Source organism: Gallus gallus, chromosome 1 (assembly GCF_016699485.2).
Source record: "Gallus gallus isolate bGalGal1 chromosome 1, bGalGal1.mat.broiler.GRCg7b, whole genome shotgun sequence".
Lineage (NCBI taxonomy): Eukaryota > Metazoa > Chordata > Aves > Galliformes > Phasianidae > Gallus > Gallus gallus.
In genome coordinates this window covers 180425461-180444115 of record NC_052532.1, presented here as the reverse complement: position 1 = coordinate 180444115, position 18655 = coordinate 180425461, and the positions used below count along the sequence as shown (strand labels likewise).

General features: G+C 41.0%; 1 protein-coding gene across 10 annotated transcripts in view; it reads right to left on the bottom strand.

Annotated features, from left to right (window-relative positions):
- ALKBH8 (alkB homolog 8, tRNA methyltransferase) overlaps window positions 1-8823 on the bottom strand; it is a 47662-nt gene extending 38839 nt beyond the window's left edge. The window contains exons 1-5 of one of the 10 annotated variants that reach the window (XM_046898270.1): window positions 7095-8392; window positions 5238-5386; window positions 4335-4478; window positions 1426-1666; window positions 227-358 (exon numbers count right to left, since the gene is read on the bottom strand). In XM_046898270.1, coding sequence (XP_046754226.1) covers window positions 227-358; window positions 1426-1666; window positions 4335-4478; window positions 5238-5375 — 655 coding nt within the window. In that variant the 5' untranslated portion in view covers window positions 5376-5386; window positions 7095-8392. Of the gene's footprint in view, window positions 1-226; window positions 359-1425; window positions 1667-4334; window positions 4479-5237; window positions 6333-6364; window positions 7054-7094 lie in introns of those variants that run through there. The other 9 variants (XM_417166.8, XM_004938826.5, XM_025146867.3 and 6 more) reach the window with 9 other exon arrangements.
- Window positions 8824-18655: the final 9832 nt, after the last annotated feature.

The following is an 18655-nucleotide window of genomic DNA, read 5'->3' as shown; positions in this document are numbered from 1 at the left end:
ATGCAGCAATCTTATTCAAATAAATATCTATCAGCACATTGATTCGGATCATTTGCCCCACTAATTCATCACATGCAATATAAGACCCATTTCTAAAATATAGAGAAAAAATACAAGATGTTTTCAAACAACACATTAATGAACATGCAGAATTCCTGTAACCAGAAACTGCATGAAATAACAGGATAAAAGTAAGGAAGGTCAGAATTTCTTTGATTTTGCGCACCAGTTTGAGTATTTTCATCTCCTCTCCAGTCAATACTTTCCAGCATTTTCCTTTCTTCCTCTGAAGAAATAATATTTTCAATGACCTTGAGGTCCGGAGGCAAGCTTGTAGGAACAGAATTCTTCCAGAAAACTGCAGTGCATGGAAAAAGAGCAGACTGTCTTAATAAAACCACATGACCCCCATAGGAATATTTACAATACATGGGAATATATTATGGCTGTAGGAATATTTGATTTAATGATAAAATGGAGCCTTCGCTAAGGAAAAACTTGGTGAATCCCTTTCTAACACAACAAAAAATGTTAAGACCCAAATTTTGCTTCACACAAAGCACTTTCTAAATTTTACTGTGTGAATTTCATAAGACTCCACACTACCCAAACACAAAACTGCCTGTGATCCTCCTGTTAAATTAACTGCAAAGAATTTTCCAATCGTTTCAGGATTCTAGAACATCAGTGATTTACCCCTGCTCATAGATGAAAAGCAGAGTAGCCATGGAATTCTGTTATTCTAACAACCACAGAAAAATATTATTTCTTTTTTTAAAATAAGTATTTGACATCCAGGGAAGCACTTTGTAACCAAACATGAAGGACCATAACACAATATGTAGAAGAACAGAAATGCTAGCAGTGTAGGAGCCTTCAGTTTGCTGTCGTAGTTGGTTGGGCATTTTTAAAGCTATTCATTGGATACTGATGCATTCAATGTACAAACCAACACAAGGAAGTCTTACACTAAACACTATGAAACATTACAGAAAGAGGCATAGTTCTTGTCCTAGCTTACAGTCAGCCAAGTATGAAGAAAAAATAAACAAGCAGAAACCTTATTCTGTTTATTTTCCATACCGGCACTGAGATAGAGATCACAAGACCATCATCAAACAAAAAGCCCAACGAAGTCCAAACAAACCCAATGAATCCAAAAGTCACCTGGGCCCCAGCTTAGTTCCTCACATCAGAGAACCTTCATGTGCAGCAATAAATGGTCTTGAAACTACTTCAGTGGCCACTTATCTTATCATGCAACACAATGACAAAAGATAATTTTCTGTGCTGAATCTTAAAGTCTGGCTTTCATTCTCTGCTTCCTTAGACTAGTGTGCTTTTAGCTACATTTACAACCTAAGAAGAAAAAAAGCAAAGAGAAGTGCTATGGAAGAAGCTTACAGATAAGTACAAAAATGATACCTTTTTCCACAAAATTACAATACAAAACAATGTTTTGGTCAAAATCTTCCAGTGTTACTTCTTTTCCATTCAGTGCATCAAAGGCTTTCTTGGCTTCTTCTGTTGACTCATACTGCACAAATGAATATGGTTTATTCGGTGGCATTAGAAGTGTTTCCACCACTCCATAGTTGTCTACTATCCTGTGCAGTTGATGTCTACTCATCCCATTACCCAGGCCAGCGTTGGCAATAACTAGGCTCTAATTGAAGAGAAATAATACATTAAAAAAAATACAATTACTGATTAATGTTGATTGATCCAAAACACTACTAAGAGAGTAATTCATATTATAAAATGGAAAAAAAATAAATGATTACTCATATATTCTACATCTTCCTTAGCCTGATATGAGGCTAATGCAACGTCTATACAGTACAAACTCTGGGAGAAGTGCTTGCAAAATCTGTTACAACATCACTTCAGCTTCAAGCTGGCATATGTGTGAAGTGTATCATATGAAAAAAGTGACATTGGCAGACATCATTTTTGAGTTTCCTAAAATGGAATTTTCCTAGAGCCCTGCTACTGCTCAAAATCAAACACAACAGTCCTCCGATACTGTGATTCTTTTCTTGTTGTTGCTAAGAAAGGCTTTCTAATCTTTGCCTAGAAGTCTTTTTGAGCATAAAGTGACAGATATTCCTTCCCATCTCCCCATACAGCAGGTTCAGCAAAAAAAAAAAAAAAAAAGCAGCTTCTATAAACTGAGCATTGAGTTCTGCTCCAGCACTCTTATCTGAGAATTCACCCTCTTGTTTTTAAAAACAAAAGGGATTTATGCCCCATCCATATTAATATGGATTACTTTGAGCACAATGACTAATTGCTTTAGTCAGGGCTTTCATAGTAATCTATGTACAAAATTATCAGAGAATGCAGAAACAAAACAAAAATAGAACTTTTCAAATGACTCTTTCACCAAAAAAAAAAAAAGCTTTGCAAATCCCTTTTAAAAAAACTTTACAAGTTCTATTGACTTCTAGGCAACCATACACTATAACTAGACATTCAATCGAACCACGGAGGTTGAAAGAAGTTTAAGACTCCTTCTAAGGCTAAATGAGGATGCAGTCTAGAAGTCTTGATAGAGCTCAGGTGACTCCAAACTACTAACAATTTACTCAGATTGACTACATGTAATGCCCTTCTAGAAAGCTTTCAGACAATCTTTTCCTTAAATGCTATAAATGCTCTATGACTTCTGAAAGCAGCTGGTAAAGTGTTCAGAAGTTTCAAATGACAGGGTTTCACTTTCCTAAGCAACCAAAAATTAAGTTTAAAACTCAGAGAGATTATTAAAAAAATATTTTAAAACAAGCAAGCATACATGAGATACTGCTGTGATTATGCCTATTGTGATGGCTCTGTTAACACTTACTTCTTAAACCACATCATGCTGTCCATACTGATCACATTTTTCAAAGGTGATCACACATCATTATTATTTTCTAGAATCTTACTAATGGGAGGCACAGGTGTACAAAGGAAATGAGGAGACTGAAAGCAGTGCTTTCACTGGCTGAAGGCACATTGCCTACACAGATCTTCACTACACAACAGCAGCACATACAACTGTTCACATTCCCATGAATGAGCAATTTCAGTATAATCAAACTCTTACACAAAGACTAAAAGCAATTTCTGTACTCTCAAGTTTATCACTAGTGCTATTATTTTGCTTTATACATTTTTTAATAAAACATTCTGTCATCCATGAGAAGCTTACTGAAATCAAAAACTACTCATTGGATACATTAGACAGATGATTTGGTATCTGGGACAGTGACAAGGGGAATAAGTCCTGGATCACGTACTCATCTCCATGCAAAGCCAGAAGAACACAGCCCTACTCCAAAGAGCTTTCAAAATCTACAAGATTGCTGGGTCATTTTAGGATATGCCCATATGGTGTGAAATCTGAGTGAAGACTCAGCCCAATTTTGTTACAAGCGAGTAACAAAGCATAAAGAAGCATAAAGACTTAACAGATATTTGTTTTCCAGAAAGGGAAGAACTTGTGGGATCGAGATGAACAAAGTTACAGTAAATGATACAACTTCACAGTTTGCTTCAAGGCAAGTTAGCAACTCCCCACAATGGGAAGTTATGACTCTTTAATTTCTCCTCTGTGTGAAAGATCTTGCCTTGCATGTTTTGCTACACTGGTATTTGCTAGGTGCCTCTGATTTGCTGTAAATCTACTGCAGCAGAAAACTAACAGATCAAAAAGATGTGCAATTTTCTGGTAGGTTAGGGAATAAAGTAACATGGTAAAGTTCACTGACGGCCATAAGAAAGCAGAACTACCCCCTCTCGTTCCCTTTTGTGTGAGGGAAGAGAAAGTTGTCCCCTTTTTAACAGCTACAAGTCAGTCAATAGTTCAATTTCCACATAACCAGAGCCTAAACCAAACAAGGTGAAGAAAATGTGGAAACGATTTCTAAGGTATACACGTTTTTAACAGGGAGTTAACAGATGAGACAAATTATGCTTGATGAAGTAGTAGGTCAGGAAGAAAGATACAAAAGCTAAGGGCCAAAGGGGAAGGGAAAAAAAGTACCACATAGGCCTTTCTCCTGTTTCTGTCTCCTTCAAAAAGGTAACATTTTTTCATGCTGTCCTGTTCTCCCCAGCCCAGGGAACTACTGTTTAAGATTAAAATAAAAACGTATCCAAAAGCTGTCACAGTCTCTCCACTGGCATTAAACTCATCAATTATGGTTCTGTTTTGAAATCAAATAGCACAGAAAACCCTCAGTCTCAGTAAGTGCTTTTCAAAGAACTGCATTTTAGTCAACATACACATGAGGGTAGAACACAGGTAAGCGGTATTTTCTCATAGCACCAAAACCAGAACTGTCAATCACCTGTGTAGCATGGGAGATGCACTCAATGCCCTCATGTCTCATCAACGTATGCTGGGCTCTGACCTGCTTCCTCAGTATCTTCTTCTTCATTTTGTGGGCTTTCAAATGATCTTCAGTGTTCTTGCCAGTTTCCATGCTTGTGATCTGGGAAGCAGAAGTAACAACACCTAATAAGTGTTTGCCTGAAAAACGTAACACTTCGGTCTGTTATAGAGATGTGGCAGATGTCACTGTCTTTTAAGTCATCCTCAGGATAGTAATGAGAATTCTGATAATTCCAGATTTTATGAACTACTGGAGGCTGACACAAAAGAGTTCACAAACCACACTATTCCTCAGTCAGTAGCACAATCTTCCCCATCTTGGACGTACTGTTATTTAGCTCCTTTATTAAGAGGATTCTTCCACAAAATAAATCTTTATAAAAAGATTGCCACATTTTCTAGTTTCTTTTCTTCTTTACTCTCTTATTCACAGTATCTCTATATCCAATTCCAGTTTTTATGCTGCCTGCCCCTCCTGTTTCCACATAGTAATTTCAGTTATTGCCTTCTTCTCTTTACATTTATCTCCTAAGCAGGTCAAGCAAAAATACACACATGAAACTGCCAAGAGATTTGTAATATCTTAGATTCTAAGCTAGTCAGTGCCTCAGTGAATGCTTGAGCTGGAAACGAATTGTTCCATTTTGCCTCCTCTTTCATAACTGCCACTTTCAAGTAAATATAATATTTGGAAAAAATATCTTCTTTTGAGAGCAAAAAAAAAACTAACAACACGTCCAACACTTCGATGTTAGAAGACCAGCAACCAGAATGCTCCACACCTCATACACACCTGTACAGCTCAAAATGGTGTTTGTCAATTAACCACTGAATTTAGGGGTAGTAGAGCATCATTTACCTGGCAGTGAGGTTCTGAAGTATAACTCACTCGCTGGCCTTCTCCAGGTTTTGTCGCATCTTTTGACACCCAGATCCACCACTCAGACCACAGCACATTCCTACACCCAGCTGACCTTACCCTCTTTCTTTTTCTCATTCTCACTTCACCTCAAAAACATTGAGGGTTTTTATTGTTTCTTTTCAGTTTGTTTTTAAGAAAAAAAAAGTTATGTTGATTACTATTATATTTATTTAGTTAAGCGTCAACTGCATTCACAGACTATCATCTATTTGCATGTCTTCTGCCTTGCAAGACAGCAGAGTTGGTTCCTGGTACTGCACATACTATTACGATAACAGGACAGTGTATCACAGGAAAATGATAAAGGTCAAAAAAAGTTTCACATTAATACTTGATGAAGGTTGGTTTTGAATGCCTCAGTAACCATTTTCTTCTAAACAAATGCAAATAAGCAAATAAAATTATTATTAAAATCTTATAGATTTGCATAGGAGCTGCAGATATAAATTCCATGCAACTGCTGCAGCACTGTCATCAAAACACACATTGATTGCCTGTGCTGAAAGACAAATTCTTTAAAGGGGCTTGAAATGACAACAGCAGCTAGTGGTAATAACAGACTTCAGAATGGAGCAAAATTAACACTTCTTATGACGACTTAAGTCTTCTGCCTCTCTCCTCACCAATTGTTGGTTCCACCTACTACTCTTACTCTTCCACTCCCAAACCCAATTTTATGGCAAACTCGAATTAAAACAATAATTAAAGAAATGAACTGACAACAACAATAATTTCCGGCAAACCTAGCAAGTTACCGGCATAGCGGGCACCAACGATTCTACCCTGAAACTGTTTTAGAATCTCACCATCAAGACAGAGATGTTACGTGCTTGGCTGTAACAGTTCGAGCCCGGACCTTTTGTCCAAACAGTAGTATTCAATATTTATAGGGATTCTGACTACATAAAGTTTATTTGTCAGGCTCAGACATATGAACTAATAAATGATCCATCCTACCACTAAGAAAAACCTACCAGCTCTCTATTCAGATCCAATTCAAGCATAACCCAGAAGCACGCAAGGTACACATAATGCAGGAAAAGGTAATCTCACCAGTGACCAACCTCTAACATGGAACAGTATCAGAAAAAAAGGAGGAGACCACTGAGATTGTTTCTCATGACTTCAGAAACACATAGAAGTTGAATAGCTCAATGGCTTATAGAGAAAGTCCTTTCTGCATATTTTATACTCTACTTTCTTGGTGCTTTCTTCAGTAATCATTTTCCCTTCCCGAAGGAAATCATGCATGCAACTGGCAGTTCATTCCTTGACAAAAATCACACTTGTTTCCAGAGACAAAAAGTTCAAAATAGTTTTATCACTGAGTATTCTTCACCTTAGCTTCAACCAGGGTTAAACACAGACAGAGGAAAAGTCAACTTAACCTCTCTTAGCTAAATAATGACCAAGAAATCTCACGCTTGCTTAGATTAAAAAAAAAAAAAAAAAAAAAAAACACAGTGAGTTTACATCTCACTCAGGGAAGAAAGAACACTGACAAAAATATAGGGCAAAGTTAAAATGCCCATTCATCTTGTTTCCATAAACAAATAAAAGAATACTATGGGAAATCTGCAAAGCAGGTTGTATGGACAAGAAGCTGCCGGCATTTCTTTGCCACTGTTTGAGACAGACTTCAAACCTGATCATTTCTTTGTTGGAGCTATTGGCCACTCACAGCAAGTAGAATGGCATGAGAAGAATAAAAGAAAATAAATAAATACAAACAAAGGTATCTGATAGGAAAAAAAAGTCTTGTGAAAATAACTATTAAAAGTTTATAGTAATTACCTTCCCTGAAGTGCAAGGAATGGACTACCTTTCCCAGGATTCATCTGATTTGCAGGCTTGTTCACCAAGCTCATCCATGAACGAGCTGTCCAACTGACCGACTGGATCACAGTCTGACCAGCCCAGCCTTCTTTGCCACAATCAGGTGAAAGAAGGCCAACAGCTCCACTGTGCACAGGTTCTAACCAGGAGGGATAAGCAGTCTCAAACTGTTTCACACAGAAGTATAAGAAATACACCTTGGAACCAGGCAAACCTGGCTCAGAAGAAGTATGGAGGCTACCTGTGTTTGAGGCCAAGATGGGTGGAGCCCCAGGCAGCCTGATCTAGTGGTTGGCAATACCGTCCATGGCAGGGAGTTAGAGCTTAATCATCTTTAATGTCCCTTCCAACGTAAGCCATTCTATGATTCTATCTGTATTTCCCAGACCAGTCAGACAGCTACTAAGCAGTCTCTGCAAAACAGACCCAGATGGAAGCACAGGTGAGCAGCCCAGCCTCTCACACAGAGCCCACACCTCTTCAACAGGGTGAGTCCACCCGATCCTAGGGGAAAGCAGCTCAGCCAGGCCTCAGGCAAAAAGTCCCCACAAATTCCACATCCTCCAAGCAAAAACAAAGAAGTCACGCCTCAGTATTTTGGCAATGACAGAGATCAGTGCTGAAAGACTACTTTCTATCCTTCCACTACCTCTGAGGTGACCACCACAACACGGGACAGACAGGCCCGACTGCTGCCTCAACAAAGGCACTCACAGCCCGGCCCCCCTCCCAGCTGGGCTGGAGGTCTCTGCCCCCTCAGTCGCACTGTTACCCAAAGTCAGCTCTGCAGCCACAAAAACCATCAGTCTGCTGTAGTTCCAGGAATCACATCCACCTGTATGTGAGCAAGTAAATAAATGCATCTGGCGGCATCTCACATCTGCTTTACAGAGGCCGACACGACTGGAGGAGAGGGAGCACGGAGCAGTGGAGCACTCAGTACTGCTCAGTACTTTCACGAGGATTAGAAAAACACACCGACAGAGCCCCCCCAACAACGCTAGCTCAGGTTACAGCAAACCCCTTAACGGGACTAAGATGACTGCAGAGGCCAACTCGCAGATTTAACAGAAGCGCAGGAGACGGTGGCTTCTGCAGAGCCGCCTCAGCGAGCGGCAGAGCGGCAGCCGCCAGCGGGGGGAGCGCCGGGCCCGGCTATGAAGTAGGGCTGGGGTTGGGGTCAGCTCCCCCACACATAGCGACCCGGCCGCTCCGCCGCACGTTACCTGCCTGCAGGCCGCCATCTTGGGGCGGGCATACGCCGCTCCGCCCGCCGTCATGGCGGCGCCCCGCCCTACGGGTGGGTCCGTGCTGGGTGGGCGGCGGGGATCTCTTCTTTGTGGAATGAGAGCCGTAAAGCCGCACGGTGAAGAAAGCGAGCTGTTCTGATGCGCTCGGTGTTTGACGGGTTTTCCCGAGCTGTAGCAAGCGCCGCATCGCAGTAGCCGAGGAGCCCGGAGGCTGTGCTGGGGGAAGGGGGTGGCAGCTGCCTTCTCGCTCAGCCACTCGGCAGACTCATGTTTGTTTTTGAAGTGCACGGGCTCATCATCCTCCTCCTTCTGGTGAATAAATTCTTTCTCTGAGTGTGCAGCGGAAGCAAAGCGACATTGGGACCCGCGTCCCCGGCCGGGCGGCGTCACAGCCCCGCGCTGGGCTCAGCTCCTCCACAGAAGGCGCGTACGTCTGTGCAGAGCAGAGCAGAGCAGGGCTGCCCCCTCCCGCATACCTGCCCACAGCCGGGACCCCGGCGCAGGGCTGTCACACAGTGCCGCCCGTGCCCAGAGGCCCCCACTGCAGCCAACGCTGATCAGATTCCCTCTGGTGAGCCCTGCGCTAGACACCGAGGAAGGCAAAACCGCACCAATACAGGCGAGGCCACGTGAAGACTGAGCCTATGGCTGTTGATAAATATTTCCCGGTGCTACTCTTCTGCTTGTTAGCAGCTCCGCTAGGGCTATACAGTAAACCTGCACTGCTGAGCAGCCTGCTCCTCGTGAAAAGGTGTCAGCCCAGCTCACAGACTCCCTGTGCTAGAAAGTCATTCTGGGTCAGAGCATGTAAGTCTTCCCTTTTCTCTGCCACCACAGACTAAGCTGGCCTCATACTGTACCACCACCACTCCAATATAACCCTCTCTCCCCCTTTTCCTTCTGCCACAATACTGAAGTTCAGCATTACCTACTTTTAGCAGGCTCATTCTCACTATGGCTCGTTATCTAAAAACTACATTTTAATTTCTTTCTCTATTTAACTACCAGGCTGATTTATTTTCTCTCTCTGCCTCCTTTGTGGGTAGTTAACCTTTTTCAAGATAAATTAGATGGGGGATTCCCAGGTGTGTAGCGTGCAAGGCAGCCAATGAGCCTTGTAGACATGCATTCAGAAGCCAGCTCTGTGACTTTGTCCCAGATCCACACTCTGGATTAGTATCCTCATGCAGTTAGGCAGGGCTCTGCTTACCCAGGAAAAAAGAGCTGTCTCCCTTGGGGCATGTACCATGACCTGTACTGGGAATACAGCTATCCGATGTGCAGGAGGTACAAGCACACAAAGGATGAGAGGAAGGTCACATATCCCAGCCTGTGAAGATAGTTTGTGGTCAGAAAGGGGATCCCGCTTCCTTCCTCCCACGTGTCATTGGCCCTCCATCACTTTCCATCTTTGACCCATGCTGGACATACAAAGCATTGTGAGAGCACAATTCCTCTGATTAAGTCTTCTCACAAATACAGTATGAACATTCATAGAATCATAGATTCACCATGGTTGGAAAAGACCTCCAAGATCATCTAGTCCAACCATTTACCCACCACCAACACTTCTCACCAAACCACAACATCTAAACATTTCTTGAACACCTCTAGGGACGGTGACTCTACCACCTCCCCGGGGAGCCTGTTCCAGTGCCTGACCACTCTCTCGGAGAAGAAGCACCTCTTAATGTCCAACCTGAATCTCCCCTGGTGCAACTTATTAAACAACTTATTTAATAACATGTTAAGTGCCTACCTAGCAAGAGTATTGCAGGGAGTTTGTTAATCCTTACAGACTGTAAATATTAGCTTGTCTTTTTGTAAGCCAGAATGAATGGGGGAAAGAAAATCCACACAGTGCCATCAGCTGCTGTCTCCATCAGAACATTCTCTGAGGCTCTCAACTCTGGAAAGCATGCAACCTGAAAGCTACTGAAAGAATAATTTTAATTAATTCTGTTTGTACTTCATTACCAGTTCGTTCTGACAAGTGGAAAATACCTGCCCAAAGGTTGTTTCTGTTGAGTGCCCACATTCTGATTCAAAGCCCTGACTGCGTGGGCTCCCAGTTCCTGTACTTGGCTGTCTGTGTGTGTTTTATTCCCCTGGGTTGCATGCACTGATGGTGGATGAGAAATATAACGTAGGCTTAGTGGGTTGTTACATTTCAGAGGACAAACTAAGGGATTTTGGCAGCTGCCTCATCCTGTGTTCTCCCACCATCATTTGGGTTTATTCAGCCTTATTCTTTTCAAAAATTGCTTTCTGGGGGAGAACAGACTTACTGTGTACTTTTTTTTTCTTAAAAAATCTCTTTATGATTCGTAGAGTTCAGAATTTGGGATGTAGATTGGAATAACCTTGAATAGCCTTGGAATAACTCAGCCTGGTCTAGTGGTTGGCAACCCTGCCCATGTCAGGGGGGTTGAAACTAGATGATCATTATGATCCTTTTCAGCCCAGGCCATTCTTTGGTTTTATGATTCTATGATTTTTTCCCTTGTAAAAACATTGAGATTTTACCTCCATAAACAACATTCATGCCTAAGAAAATTCCACCAATTAAAAAGAAAAAATTAAAGACTGGTTGTGTTTTGTTTTTATGTTTTTGATACAGGCTTATTTTGATCATATCAGAACTTCTATTCCCTTTACAGTTTAAGCCCTTGAAGCATTTTGCAGTCTGCTCTAATGCTAGGGTTAACATGGGCACAAACTCCTTCTACAGACACCACTGTGCTTATTGACCGCATGTTAAAATATATCTCCATATGGTTAACGATACTGTTGCTGAGTAACCCACAAAAAGCTCACAGAAACGGGGATTCAAAAAACATTTGCACTTATGTTATTACAGTCTCTGATTAAAAGTAGTCCCTATGCTGTTACAGCTATTTGCCTATTCCCTATCCACTTCAAATGATAGTAAGTAAACAGATAACACTTCTGTTTCCTTCAACAAAACAGAGGTTACTGATCCATACGTGGAAAGACAATCTTACTTCCTTTTATGCTAATACAGTCCAAGCCATGCTTTAGCCTAATGTGATCACACTGGATTTCCATCACTTTCAAACCCAATTAAAAGGAAATCACAGCAAGATAGTAGGATTTGTTGTATTAAGTCTCTTGATTTAAGATGCTGCAATTTAAGAATCCTGACAAATAGGATATGTTTCAGGATAACAGTTCGTTACAGAAATAAGCACAAAAGCCTCCTCAAAATCACCCAAGAGCAGTACTGTAGAGGAGCACGATAGTCAGCGATGAGACACAGATGGATTGTTTTAGGATAGCGTTCATGTAATAGTTAGAGACTTTGACAAGTATCTGTTGACCTAAATTCAAAATGTGCCACTGCTGCCACTTAGAATAGTAAAATTCTCCATAACAAACCTCTGCAATGCCAAAGGCTTACATTTTTCAGGAAGATAGCAAGGCTGGCTCTGCGCTGCATGTCATTTTGATTCTGTATTTGTAGTGTTCAATGCTAGGTTTCATATTTCTTTCTAAACACAGAAAAACAACCCAAAAATCCAGTTTTCGGAATTCTTTAGCAATTGCATAAGACCAAGAACAGAAACAAGGAGAATCCTAGGCCCAGTGAAACCAATGGGAACCGTGTCAGTTATTACCATGAAGGCAGAGCCTATCCTTATTTTCAAATACTAGGAATCAAAAATTGCTCATTCTCAGGAGATTCAAAACTTCAAATAATATTACTACGCTTTCTGATTTTGGCTACTCTCTCTGCATCACTGTAAGGTGTTTTCTCCTGAAACATGAGACTTTGGAATACGTATATTTTTTTCCTTTAATAAAAGCTGAATTCCTTCTGAAATCTTTAGAATCAGAACTTTAGGAAACACATGTAACTGCATAAATCTCACAAGAACATTGTAAAATTTGGCAATGCTTTTTTGTTACAAATGTGTGACTATCCATACATTCACTACGAGCAAAAGTCTCTATGAGGTCCCATTCTCCAATGGAGCAAGTTTCGTTGACATAATGATAGTTGTATTTTCTTCTGAGTTTTTGAGCAGGCACATTTTCAGCTCTGTACTGGGACAGGTACAGATCTCATCATCCAGAGAGTTTAGAAGGTCAGCGAATGTTCAGGTTTGGGTAGAGGTTAACTGAACTGAGCACTTCTGCTATGCAGTAAGATTGCGTTAATGGAACATAAGCATGTGTGTTGTTAAACTCAGCAGGGAGGAACTGTTTTAACTTCTACTGCTGGATATGCTGCTAAAGTGTTCCTGCACTGCCGGGTCACCAATGGCATGTCACCAGAACAGGGAGCACAGACCTGTAGGCTGCAATAAACTAAAACATTTGATCCCTTCCTGGAATGTCCTCAGAATATTCTTCAGAACTTTCAGGCACGAGACAGAAACGACTGCATCTCTGATGTGCACACTGCAGGTCTGAAGAACTTTCATTATCGGTACTTCCACTACAGATCTCCAGCTCTCGCGAGGTTCACATACACATACAAATATCGACAGAGAATTTCCTCATTTGATTGAGGAAGACTCTAAGAGATTTAAATTCCCTGGCCACAACTACTGGAAAGCATAACATGAAGATCAACTAAAATCTCCCAGTGCAGCTCCTTAAATGCTGTCTGCTGACAGCTTTTTTCTGCTCACGTAAAACCTCTCAAAGAAGGGCACCTGACCTCCAAACTCCCACATGCACCAATACTAATCAAATGGTACCCTGCAGGCAATTGTTTTACCCTCGGTTTTAATGTCCTGGATGTTTCTCTGACCATAAACAGTCCTAGAGACTTATGGTTTTAAATCTTTCCAAAGCCTCATCTCCTCTGCTGTAAGAATAGTATTTCTGCTGCTCTAGAACAGGAGTCTGCATGCGGTTTGAAGCAATAGGCCACTATTAGTTTCTCATCAGGCTCCATGCACCTCTATAATCACATTTTTGTTTGAAGATACTGTACAATTGCAATACAACATGACACATTCAGGGACCATCTACTTTGGGCTAGGAGATTATTAAGTCAATACATTACTGCTGGGAACATTTCTCAAAAACAATTCCTGAGTCCCCTGTTAGCCCTCTGCTAAATAAGAAATGCTGTTTCCATTGCTCAGCTGACTCCTTCTGTGCAATCCAGACAGTCTAGGTCTTGTGTTAGTCTGGTGCAATTTCTAAGGCGTTGGAAAGTGCAGAACAATACTGTACAGAACAGTACTGTACAGTACTGAGAGAATGATACAAAATATTGATCTCCCTCCAAATTACTGAACATATATTTTCATTTAGCCTTGAAAACAATGTTATTGCTTTTTACAGCTGTTTCCCTCAATGAGACAGGAAGCATTATCTTTTGGAATTGCTTGTTGAATTATATTATTCTCTTCTGGCCCTACAGTCAAAATCTTACACTAACCTGACAAAACCCAGTTCTGTCACAAGCAGTTAGGATTTGGTAGGCATTCAGAAAGCAATCCTGCACAGGGATCCTCCCTGGTATCTGTACTAGGCAGGCAGTCTGCTCTCCTGCATATCCTTGGAAATCATCATTTGCACAATTATCCTTCAGGGTATGAATGTATCGTAAGGACAATTATAGAATATCAGGCAGTGAATTTGTCTACTTCATCAATCAATGCATTTTTAAGCATATCGTGCTTGCAGTCCAGAAACAATCTGCTAAGCTTATTTTTAAATGCACAGTGTTGTTAACGTATAAATAAGTAATATTAAGTTTTCTCAGTCTTTTGCATTTTCATTATAAACCAGATCCTCAGTTCTCAATAGGTCTGAAGAAAATATCGCCATGTGTTCCATAGGCTGGGACTCCATACTTTCAGCCCCTTTCAGTCATCATCTTAGGAGTTCTCATTAGCTCTCACTCATGCAATAGATTCATGTTATTTGGAGGAATAGCTGTGCAACTATGCATAAAGCAACTTAAGCTGAAATCTTGGAACATGACCATTTATTCAGGTCACTCCACTTGCTGCTCTTGTAATCCAGTTCTCATTGACTTCTCTGGATCCGTACACATATTCAACACATCTGAAAAATATAGAAGTTGCATTTTTTTCAAGTGGATGGGCTAAAAAAAAAATGATACATCTAAATTTAGTAGTTTTTTTTTTTTTTTTTTCCCCCAAACACCACTTCTCTGTGACTCAATTTGCCAATCAGTGTGATGTTTGGATAAATATTTACATAACTTGTCAGGGGTTGTGAATCTTTATGAATCATTGTTTGTGTAACACCTGGTAATCCTTGAATGAAATGCAGCATATGCAGTCAGACTATTGATCTAAGGACTTGCAAAGGATACACGAAAAGAATGAAGAATGTTCTTTTTCCCTTCATCAAAATTTGTTTCAAAGAAATCATTACAAATATAAACCTTTCTTCTTCACGCGTGCATAATGTGATTGGTAAGCATCTTAGTGAATAAGATTAGAACAGTCTGATGCAAATCAGTATATTCAAGTTTGTTCATTTTTATTAAGGTAAAAATGCAAATACTTTTATTTTAATGAAATAATCAAAATACTCGTCTACATCACTTTTATTTCCTTCTATTTCTATATGGAAATACCAAACACAATTAGTTAAATTTAAACATTCTAACATTAAATGCTTTTAATTCATATGAAGTCCTTTCTGCTAGAATTCTTTGGTTCACGAGATAGGTAAACTAAATGAGCATATTGGCTGCTTCACTTAGCTGTCATCTCTCTGAAGGCTGTATGAGTAAGCCTGACATACTTCAGCTCTCATATTATCATCATCTACTTGCTTTTGTTATTGCCTCCTGTGTTAAGCTTTATGGCACCTTCAGTAAAAGGAATACAAGTGAAACCAATTGTGGCACTGTGAATAAATAAAATAACAAGAAGAGAGGTTTCAGAAATGATCATGAAGGTTATGTGCAGACTGCTTTAGTTGCTATAATATCAATGCATGAGAGCCACATCATATACATCTCAGGACTTTTCTGCTGTATCTGATGCTTGTCCTGAGCTAGACACAAATAATTTGCAGCTGTTCAGTATTTCAAAGCAGAATGTTGACATAAATACCAAGTATCACAATGATTTCACACACTAAAATAGATTTTATCAAGGGGAACAGATTTCCTAAGCAACAAAATTATAGAAATTAAACTTTAAAAATCATAGAATCATAGAATCACTAAGGTTGGAAAAGACCAACCATTCACCCATCACCAATGGTTCTCGCTAAACCATGTCCCTCAACACAACATCCGAACGTTCCTTGAACACCTCCAGGGTTGGTGACTCCACCACCTCTCTGGGCAGCCCATTCCAGTGCCTGACCACCCCTTCAGAGAAGTAGTGTTTCCTAGCGTCCAGCCTGAACCTTCCCAGGCACAGCTTGAAGCCATTCCCTCCAGTCCTATCAGTGGTTACATGAGAGAAGAGGCCAGTCCCCAGCTCACTACAACCTCCCTTCAGGTAGTTATAGAGAGCAGTAAGGTCTCCCTTGAGCTTCCTCAATATATTCTCTCATGGCATCCTCCTCTCTACCTCAGCAGGATGGTTCTTTATAACACATTTCCATAGTGTTCTGCAACTCATTTGTAAGAATGCATTCTGGGGGCAGGATGTCTGCAGGTAATTACACAGGACACTGTCCCAGGAATGGAGTCAGCACGTGTAGACCAAATAAATGAATCTCTGACTGCATCACATAATTCAGGATTGTTACCTGTGCAGTGCTTTGAATGGGGAGGAATGAACTACAAACCGCAGGCCCACACAGTAAATCTCAGCATGTATGATTACACAAAGTAAAAACAAAATGCTTAAATATATACTGTACACTATCAGAGGTAAACGAGAGATGCTAACCCAACTAGCACAAGGCTCCTAAGATGAAAGCCTCAAAAAGTGCAACAAGGCTTTGATATAAGCAAATCTGGAGATGTTTAATACCATTTCTAGATTTGCATGGATCCCCAAGAGGGCCTGTTTTCATATCTCTTACATTTCTTTTTCATTAATTAAATGTAAACTAGAAAGCTTCAGGCAAACATTTTAAAGTTTCTGGCTATGATGATGTAGGATCAATAACTGGACTGGGAGCACCCGTCCTGCATACATAGCACAGAAAACTATTTAGTATGGACACCTTTCCCTGCAGAGCTCAATAGCTAACATGCCCCTCCTGGAATTCCTGCTCCCACCAGCAGCCTCTTGGACTTCAGATTCCCCCCACCACTCACTGAACTTTTCATCTAGCAGGGAGTTCACACCCCAAATGTACATGCTTAGAACAGTGCTAAGCTGGGCTCAGACAAATGCCCTCCAGTCTGCACTTCTACCTGAGCATCCCATTCCCCATGTGACACCTCCCAGAAGGTACCGCTGGGTGTTTGCTGGATGGCATTCTACACCTCGGGTAATCTGAGCTTCATTCATCTCTGAACATCTTGACAAGTGCATTAGCATCAGACTTGCTAATTACAGCGTTCTGTTGTCAGCTGCTACCAGCTTTGGAAAGCCTCCACTGCTCAGACCAGCATTTGGCCATTTCTTACAGAGGTCTTCAGCACAGTTTCATATAAAACACAGATTTTCAGATGACAAGAGGTGAGATTCATTTTCATACATTGTAAGAGCACAGCCATTTAAACCAAAATCAGAATTCATGTGTTCCAACAAGCAAAGGTACTAGGAGAAAGTAAAGCCTATGTAATACACAGCTTTTTCCACAAGCAAAAACTTTGATCAGCTCAAGGTAACAAAGAAACACAACAGTTGGCCCTGCAGTACTTAATCCATTATTGTTCCTTTGATATCACAAGCATCGCTATACTTAGCAGTATGCTTCCATTACAGCAATTTTCTTCTAAACGCACAGCACTGTCACCAATTGCCAAATGTACTGTGGTCCCTTAAATTGCACCCAGCTCAACAGAGCAAGAAGATGAACCACTAAGAAATAAACACACAAACTGTCAGCTGATGTACAGTTCCTAGGAAAAGCGCTATCAGCACGACTAACAGCAGAGGTGTGGTTCATCACACCCCAACGCTGCCCACCTGGCAAAAGGGCCCCTGGAGGCCACAGCGGGTGAGGAGGATTGAAAGCAGAGTATGAGAAAGTTCTGACTTATGCTGAGAGGATCATGTCTCATCCTTAGTAAAATCTGGGCTATGGGTTTCTGAAACTGAGGTAAAAGAAGCCCTTTGTGCAGATAGGGGGTTGTTTTTCTCTCTTTCTTATCTTTCCTTACTATTTTATGACTATTGTGGTGCTAGTTAAAATGCATCCTTTCACCTCTTTTAAGTAAAATAAGTACAAGTGTTTCAGCTGCCATCTGCATTACCAGAAAATGGAAACTCTTACTTGTCAAAAAGAAAACAAAACAATACTGTGAAAGCATTTGCTGAAGAGTAACTCCTTGTGGTGCATTTAATAATGCTTGGGTGGCACTTCTGAGAAAAGAGCTGCGCGGTGTCAAAACGTGGCAGGTCCTTCACAGGGGCACAGCGTGTGTACTCCTTACTGATCTCGTTCTTATCAGTGAATTGTACGACAAGAACTTCCTTCCAAAACAGTGAGGGACTGCAGTTGTTGATTTTTTCACAAATACCTGCGCTAGGTTGCTGTCTGTTTGGGTTGGGTGTTTTTTTTTTTGTCACTTCTGTCACCTTCTTTAAGAGACTAAATTAATCGTGCAGGTGACCTTGCTGGTTTTTATTACTCGCAGCAGGCTGTATTGGCTATGGCTGAGAGTGTGACATTGCTCAACTAGTGGGGTCCCCTCTCGGCTTTTTTTCTAATGTACATTGGAATGTACTGATGTACTGCTTCTAAATACAGGCTGTGCTTCTGCTGTAACACACAGTTTATTTGAGTTGTGGCAAATAAGAGATAATTATGCTGTTAAAATGAAAGTACAGTGTAGGAAAAGGTTCTCTAACTGCTGACAATCAGAAGAGCTGAGGGCTTTATAATTCATGCCACTGATAGCTTTAAAATGCTGTTTAGTTTTAACTTTGCATAGGACCTGATAATGAGCATGAAGCATAAATAGTGCACGTAAATTCCATCCCAAGATGTTACATCAGACTACAGTTTGGTATCAAGGGATTTGCAGGAACTCCTCTAGGGCTGAAATGGCATTGCATGACCCCCAGATGGATGGCCAGGTACTGCAACCTGGTATCAGTCAACAGGTGGGAGGCCCTGGGAAGTTCCAGGCTGTTGTTCTAATCCTTTACCTTGCTGCAAAGGGAAGGGACT